General features: G+C 38.0%; 1 protein-coding gene across 1 annotated transcript in view; it reads left to right on the top strand.

Annotated features, from left to right (window-relative positions):
• The first annotated feature begins 1,359 nt into the window (after positions 1-1,359).
• Lhfpl6 (LHFPL tetraspan subfamily member 6) overlaps positions 1,360-8,261 on the top strand; it is a 267,815-nt gene continuing 260,913 nt past the window's right edge. Inside the window, exon 1 of the mRNA XM_010639171.2 lies at positions 1,360-1,932. Coding sequence (XP_010637473.1) covers positions 1,548-1,932 — 385 coding nt within the window. The 5' untranslated portion in view covers positions 1,360-1,547. The remainder of the gene's footprint in view (positions 1,933-8,261) is intronic.

Genomic DNA, 8,261 nt, shown 5'->3' with positions numbered 1-8,261 from the left:
GAGCCGGGCTCTCCGTGGACTCTGCCCGCCCGCCGCGTCTGCTGTGGCGTCCGCCTCCGGGGGGTGCTGCCTTCCCATCCTTAGCCTCCGTTCGTCCGCAAACCGCTGGAGAGTCCCTCTCTCCCTGTTTTAGAATCGTGGGATCCTTGTGTTTCCACGAGTGAGTGGCAGAGCAATCGCGGGGTGCCGAATATTGGCTTGTTCCTGGACTCTCTGGAGGCGAGGGCCCCCCTTCCTCACGCCACACCCTGCCAGTCTCCCCCAGCCTCCTGGCCCAGACAGAAAAACTTCAGCTGCTGACCGCAGTTGACAATTTAAAAAAAAAAAGGTAGCTAAGGGTCTCTTTGGATCATATCCGTAGTAGCTGCAGACAGGGCCACGTCTCTGGGAAGGAGATGGTAAAAGGATAAGGGAAAAGGTTTGCTGTGAACACTCAAAGCTGGAGTTGGGAAAGAGTTCAGGGCTGGAACTCTGCGGTGGATGGCCTGTGTGCTTCTGTATTCATTATGGAAAGTGTGGGACATTGTTCAGGAACTCGTTTTGAATGGCAGGAGCAGAAGTATTGCATATGTACGTGCCACCATTTGAGTGACTGGTATTTGATGCCAAGTATTAAAAAGCATGTGTTACCTTTTAGGTTAGATAATAGTTCAGCGTAAGAAATGATTGAAATGATGGGAGCTGATGAATCAGAAGAGTAGATGCGAAAATGAGTCGCACACATACAGGCTTTCTTTTACCTGAGAAGACAGTTGTTAAGACAGAAGGAATTCTCAAATGCTACTGATTGAATATTTGGGAGGGTCTGATAATAGTTTTGTCTAATGTAGGTGCCTAGGTGGTCTCTAATATTTATTAAATTTATGATATTGTCCCCCGGGGAAATTACTCTAATTATTTTATTTGGGCTCAGAGAACTAATGCCCACTTAAAAGGGCACAGAAAAGTTGTTACAAACCATGAGTGTGAATTTGCAAGCCAAGTAAACAAACCACAGTATGGTTCATTTTATTTTAATATCCTGAATCATGTTTACTGCCAGTAAAAATGCTACACTACTTTTAATGTAAGTGAAACGAATTCCCTGGCTTGGCAAATAGAAGTCATATATTTCTTTAAGTAAATAGCTGTCAGAGTTAATTTGGGAGCATTTACTAGAGATAAAGACATGAAGAAGCTTTGATTGGGTTGGACAAATTAAAGTATAGAGAAGCTTACAGGCAGAATTAGTTCTTTCCATTTTTGAAGAGTTTTGGTAAGTTTGAATGTTTATTAACTTAAATTTGCAGACCAGTTAGGCGTTACCATTTCAGTAAAAAATATTTGACTTTTCGTATTCCCTATTACTGTTTACCAGGGACCATCATCTTTTCTACAGAGAATGGGAAGTTGATGCCCAGTAGGGCTGAAGGTCCAGTTTGCTAATAGACACTCCCTGCTTTCGGAACTGTGGATTACCTGCGTTTTCCTGGTGACTTCACACATTTACTCACTCCTGCATTCCAAGAACATTGACTTCTGGTCCTCATTGCCCAATTTGGTGAAAGATGGCATCCAGCCTGACTTGTACTGGGGTGATCTGGGCTTTCCTTTCTTTTCTTTGTGCTGCCACCTCCTGTGTGGGCTTCTTTATGCCTTACTGGCTCTGGGGATCACAGCTGGGCAAGCCAGTGTCCTTTGGTACTTTCCGGAGATGCTCCTATCCAGTGCATGATGAGAGTCGGCAGATGATGGTGATGGTGGAGGAATGTGGGCGCTATGCCTCCTTCCAGGGCATCCCCAGTGCAGAATGGAGGATCTGTACTATAGTGACCGGCCTGGGCTGTGGCCTGCTCCTCCTGGTGGCGCTCACAGCCCTCATGGGTTGTTGTGTGTCTGAGCTCATCTCCCGGACAGTAGGAAGAGTGGCTGGAGGAATTCAATTTCTAGGGGGTAAGTGACTTACTGCATTTGAGTTGTTTGCTAGAATCCCAAAGCAATATTGTAAATTATATTTCATTTGTCTACTGAGATTATTGTAATTGACACTTGGAATGCACAGGAGAAATAGATATGGAATGGCTTTGATAATAGACTGTCAGAAAGATTTTTACTGGAGTTGCTTTACAGTTTAGAGAGCTCTTAATTTCTTACATCCTTAGACATATGCATCATTGGCTTGGTAAATACCATCTACAGATTGTAATATACATAGTAGGAGAGATAGTTTGGATTTTATAGCTATTTGTTTTTTTTATCTGATTATAGGTAATTAGATTATCCTTGTCTTATCTGGACTACTTAGTTTTTAGAGGCAAAGGTTTATAGAAAAATGCAAAAGGTTTTTGATTTAACATTGTCATCATAAACCATTAATACTTCTCATTGGATATAAAATTGACCCTTGCCCAATCTTAGACTATATTTCTAAATAAGTATTGCTGCTTTAAATGATAAATCAGTTTTATATTAACAACTAAAAACTTGGACTTTGCTAAAAAGAACTCTATAGGCTTAATTACTGTGCTAGGACTCAACTTCCCTGGGTGATTTTGCTGAGAGGGGTGGAGGAGTAAGTAATACTGCATTTAGTGAATGGTATGTGCTTGTTCCAAATGGACTGGATAGTTTCACTAACACCAAGAAAGTTTTGATTTTTACTTGGCTTTTCTCCAGCAAGTATTGCTTCAATATCTCTGGTTCATATGGTTTTAATTGGACTTTATGTATTTTCCACTGTGCTTTTCACCTTCATTCTTCAACATGACTGGCTAAAATTGTCTGATTTACAGTTCACCCTGGTGAAATATGACAACCTCCACAGATAGTGCAGACTGAAGGGAAATAGGAAACCTGGAAAACTTATAAAATGTATTTGGAACTTCATAACAAAGTAAAAGTCTACCACTTTCCCATTTGGTATTGTCTTACAGTCTTTTGTGAAGAGCACAGAAGAAAGCATATTAAAAGTGAATAGCTCTGAGATATGTGTACATATTAGAGAATCACAATGGGTTATTCCAGAGATTGTAATATAAAGCTTTCCTGCAATGTTTTATGTATGCTGGAAATGCAAGTAGCAAAAAATTATGTGTTTTGACATAAGAGACACAAGAGACAGGTTTGTTTTGGGTCCTTTAATTCCTTACCCTAAATTAACTTTTTCCACCTAAATGTTTTTTCCTGTGGTTTTGCACTTTGGTCTGCTCTGGGGACTCCAGCAGTCCTCTACTTACTGTTTCACTATTGAACAGTGACAAAAATCTTGCCTGTGATATGTGTGTTTACACAGAAAAATATTAAAACTATTAGGAAACATGAAGTTTTTATTGAAAGTAGAAATATAAATGCAGAGTTTGAAAACTTGTTGATACTACAGATTTTTAGAATAATACTAATGTCAAGAGTGTTTAAACATTTTTTTTTTCAAGAATCAACTGGATTTGCTCTTTGTTTCTCTTGGCTCAGGAATATGGTTAGCTAGTTTCATTTTCTTCTCATGATAAATATTACTATTTTTCTTCATTTTAAGGCAGAGACTGCTATTATTTCTGGCAGTGTAGGAAAATGCTTACAAAGAGAAATCAGTTTTTATTGATTATCTTTAAACATATAATGAAAGAAAGCAACAGGAAGTGAATCTGAGACCCAAGAGATTTATGCTTCTCTCTCTAAGCTATCTATTGATTTTTTCGAATTATATAGAGCTAAATGTTCTACTTTACAAAATACCCAAGGGATAGACAATTGAGAAAGTTATATGTATTTTAAGAGGATCCATGTTTTTTCATCATGGATGATTTTCATGAACTCTGGCTTGGAAAGAGTTATTGAGACTAAGCTAAGGATGTAATTTGCTTGTAGTTGGTATTCTCTCATTTCTCACATATTTCTCATATCAGGCAAAAATAGTTCTGAATATAAAACTAAGAAGCTTTTTCTGGTTTTGACCTCTTAAGAGTTAAGTAAGTAAATATGCCTGTTATCAAAGATACTAGTAAATTTGGAATTAAAATCAGCTTGCATTTGAAAAAGGTTTTGAAAAGCTGTCAGTAACCTCTATCAGATGGTAAAACAAAACAAAACATTTCAAAAAGAATTTCTCCTGTTGTTCATTTGATAACTGGATTTTTATTTATAAAACTTGTGTGGTATGTAGTTTTATAACTTTTGTTAAAATTTTCATAAAACGGGTGGGTTCTATAAAGATTGCAAGATGTCAAACCAGTGAGTCCTGTGAACCTCATAGACTATAATGTTTCCGAAATGTAATCAGCATACAGGACACTCTGCAGATTCTCTTACTAAAAATGATTTTCCCAGAAGGGGTATGTTTAGCTAAAGTGAGGGTTGCTCCAAAAACAACAGGAAGCAGGAGAATGGCAAAATACAGAGGCATCCTGCTTAACCCCACCGGCTATATCTAGAGTCTGCACATATGGTGGAACATCAGGCAGTAAAAACCCCTGCAGTACTTTGGAACAAATTAAAGGACAAAGTGTCAACCTTAATTTTGAGTCTTTTTGCTATGGTTGGTTAGAGGTTAAAATGTCGTTGCTTGACTGATAGAACAACACAAGCGGAACTTTTGAAAATGGACATTTGCGACCTGTCATAGGAACTCTCAAGGAATCAATGATGGTTACTTGTCGTGTGGTAACTTGTACAGAAACTTTAATTGCTACCATCTCCATTTCATGAGGTTTGTTTATGCCAAAAAGTAAAAAAAAAGTGTGAATTGAATTTTACCCTCAAGTGACTTTTTAAAAGGGTATATAGAAAGGCACGGAAAACATAATTATTATAAAAATGCTAATGTATATAGTATGATAAAGATGCTTGAGAAAATAGAGGTTTTAATATTTTTGTTTGATAATTATCAAATTATGTGCTTTTAAATATTGCTGTAGTGATTTAGGACTTTTGCAGAATCAAAAAAACTTTTTGGTGTATGTCAGAGGTTTTTGATGTTGTATTTATGTGCTGTGTAAGTGAAACAGGTTAGAACATTGCAAAAACGTATAAAAACTATTTGTAAGGTCTGTGAATGTGTGCTTGCAAATAATCAGGATCTGGTTGTATAAATTTCATGTTAAAAATGGTTAGTGAAGTATTAAGAGAATATCAAAGAGAGCTCTGAATTTATTAACATATCATTTCATGTTTAGTTTGGATGTGAGTCACATAAATGTATAAAATGGGGGCATAAGGCTAACCAGCCACAAAGGACTGTTTTTCCAGTTTAGACACTGTGCTAGTCTACGAAGCCAGGGATACTATCTCCTCAACTAATTGATAGTTAAGTGCTGTTCAAGACAGTAATGATGGCAGAGTGTATCTTTGGGCATCTCTTTCTCTGTGTGCTCCGAGCATCATTGCCTTTCCAGAGTTTTCCCACTGGAACAGTCCCCCATGAGCATGTCTTTCACTCCTTTCGGATGATTGCCTGGAACTCTTCTTTCCTTTTCTACTTTAAGCCTGACCTATCATATGCTATGGTATGTGGTTCTTTCCTCTATATCCAGAGATATAAAGGAAAGCTTTGACAAGTGATAGCTGAATCAATAATAAGTGTTGGCATATTAGTGGGCCTGGTGACTTTTTAGTAAAAGTGTCTTGCTCTAATTTTATGACGTTTTGGAACTTTTTAGGCCAGTTGTAGGAGCAAGCAGGACTTTTTTTTGTTTTGTTTTGTTTTTTGCTCCTCTTTAAATTGCATCTCACAGATTACTAATTACCTGTGTCTCATTTAGCTCCCTGTGACTTACTGTATATGGCCCAGTGAGTTGTCTGGAGTTCTAAGTCAGCAGTTTTCAGATTTTAACATGCATCAGATTAGCTGTAAGAATTTTAAAACATAGAGTCCTTGGGGCCCATTCCAAGCTTCTGATTCAGTTGGTTTGGTGGGGGACCTGATAGTTTGTGTTTCTAGTAAGTTTCCCAGGTGATACTTGTACGGCTGCTTGAGGCCATGCCTTGAAAACTGTATTCTAAGCTAAGTGTATTTTAGAAAATGTGACTTCTGGTAGATGGTTGACTTTCAGAACTTAGAATTGATTTGTGCCGTGACCTGATATAAATCTCTCTAACTGATAAGTCACACATGTGTAAATACCGAATAATTTCCCTGGTGTGAATAATCTGCAACAATGCATAAGATTCTAATAAGATTACTAACATTTAGAAATGGGAAGAAAGGAGCTAAAGGTGTAGGGAAGGTGGGATGGGTAGGGGAAGAGTAAAAAGGGAAAAGAAAAACATGTGAGAGAATAAAAAGATGAAAATAAAGTGTTTGTAGATGGGGAGGGGAGGAGGGGGTGAAGGGAGGGCAGAGGTAAGGGGAAAAAATGAGAATCAAGACTTGTCATGTAGCGGTACAAGATCCCACCAATGAATGTAACTGTACTGTATCCCTAAAAATGTACCAATAAACTCAATTAAAGCTGAAAAAAAAAATCTCTCTAACTGGGCTATGAAAAAGGTCCCACCTCTGTAGTTTGGTGTTGGCTAAGCACATCATCCTGTTTCCATTTCTTCTTGTTCTTTGTCTCCTTTTTCTGGAGTTCTCGCTCAATACATGGAGTCTAGGGACCTGACTGAGAGCATGTGTTTGGCAGGTCTGGGTGGGACTCAGGTGGAGGACTTTGAATGAACTCCTCGAGTGGTCTAGACCCAAATGGTCCGCATACCACAAACCAATGTTACTTACCGAAACCTCAAATTATGTTAGTATTGCTGTGTAGACTTACACAACTGTTAAACTAGTATGAATCATTAGACTTGTCACTTCTATAGTTATTTTGATGGTGGTAGGATTTGAGTTATAGAACACCAGGACTGCTGGGGGAACATGCCTGTTAATACTATGGTTGGTTTCTGCTTTGTATTACCCTGCTAACTTTAAGTGATACTCATTTATGGATATACACCCATAAAGCAGAAAGAAAATCAAACATTTTCCATAGTGTCCCTAGAGAAAGACTGCATTTTGATATATGACTCCAGCTGTAAATGATAAATCCTGCCACCATTCCTAGCACTGTGTTGTCTTCTTTACTCTGACACAATGTGATGTTGCTGGTTTGTATTTAGCTGTAATGTCTTCAGATCTCTACTTCTTTCCTGCCACATGTACTCAGTTTTGTGTTACTTATTTTTTCTTCCTAACATTATATCTCTGAAGTAAATAATAATGATGATAATAATTCTTAAAAATTGTGGAATAGAGAAGGCTATTTATTGTATTTGTTAACAGCTTTGCAATACTTTTTCCTTAGAATGGTTCTGTTTTTTTGAAACATGGTTCAATTCTCCATTTATTTTTGCAGAGAACAGTCTTTCTAAGACAGTGATCTGATATTTCATTTAGTTTCTTTTGTCACCACTAACCAACACAGTCATAACTAGAGATTACTGAGGCCAAGGTCATTATGGATTACTTACTCCCACTAATACAGATTCTGTCAACTAGTTAGTTTTCTTGTAAAAATGTGTTGTTAGTTACAAAGGAAATGAGCAGGGAAGTGCGAATTCATGACCATTCCCATAAAAAGATTTTTAAAAATGTACTCGAGAAATCTTAACATTAACTTACATTGTATACGAGATGCAGGAAATTCTCACTTCGCACACGGCCGTCACTGTACACCATTAGTGCTTGAATACCAGCTTGCAAGGGTGGCTTACTGAGTATTGGCCATAGTCAGAAAGAATACAGGCATTAGTGCAAAACTTGAATTTCTTATATCATTTGCATTGATCTTATTATTCACTCTCACTCTCTCTCTCTCAATCTTTCTCTTTTTTCCCTCTCCCCTTCCTTAAGTATGGATATGGAACCCAGGGCCTTTGCACTGACATACATCCCCAGCTCTTTTCAACATTTTTTTGCTTCAGTTTTGAAACAGAATTTCACTAAGTCAGTAAGTAGCCCAGGCTGGGCTTGAACTTGCAGTCTTCCTGCCTTAGTCTAACAGAGTGCTGGAAATCCATGCATGAGCCTTCATATCTGACTTCTTCTTGTTCTCTCTCAATATAATCCTCAAGGGTGTTCTGAGAAACACAAATTCTGCGTGTATCAACTTATGCTAACAGGAAAAAACAAAATAGTTGTAGGATAAGTAGATTTGAGAAACACTTGCTTGTGGAGCGTCAGTAGCCTACATTACCGCAGAACTTTATCGAGCCTTTGGTACAGTGACGAATATTGCCAGTCTGGGGAATGAGGTGGAACACAGCCTCAAACATTTCCCTAACATATTTAGGCCCAGAACCCTAAAGAG

The sequence above is a fragment of the Fukomys damarensis genome, unplaced genomic scaffold (genome assembly GCF_012274545.1).
Source record: "Fukomys damarensis isolate Sample0158 unplaced genomic scaffold, DMR_v1.0_HiC HiC_scaffold_38, whole genome shotgun sequence".
Lineage (NCBI taxonomy): Eukaryota > Metazoa > Chordata > Mammalia > Rodentia > Bathyergidae > Fukomys > Fukomys damarensis.
Note: the sequence above shows the minus strand (reverse complement) of the source record. Positions and strands in the feature narration are given on the sequence as shown.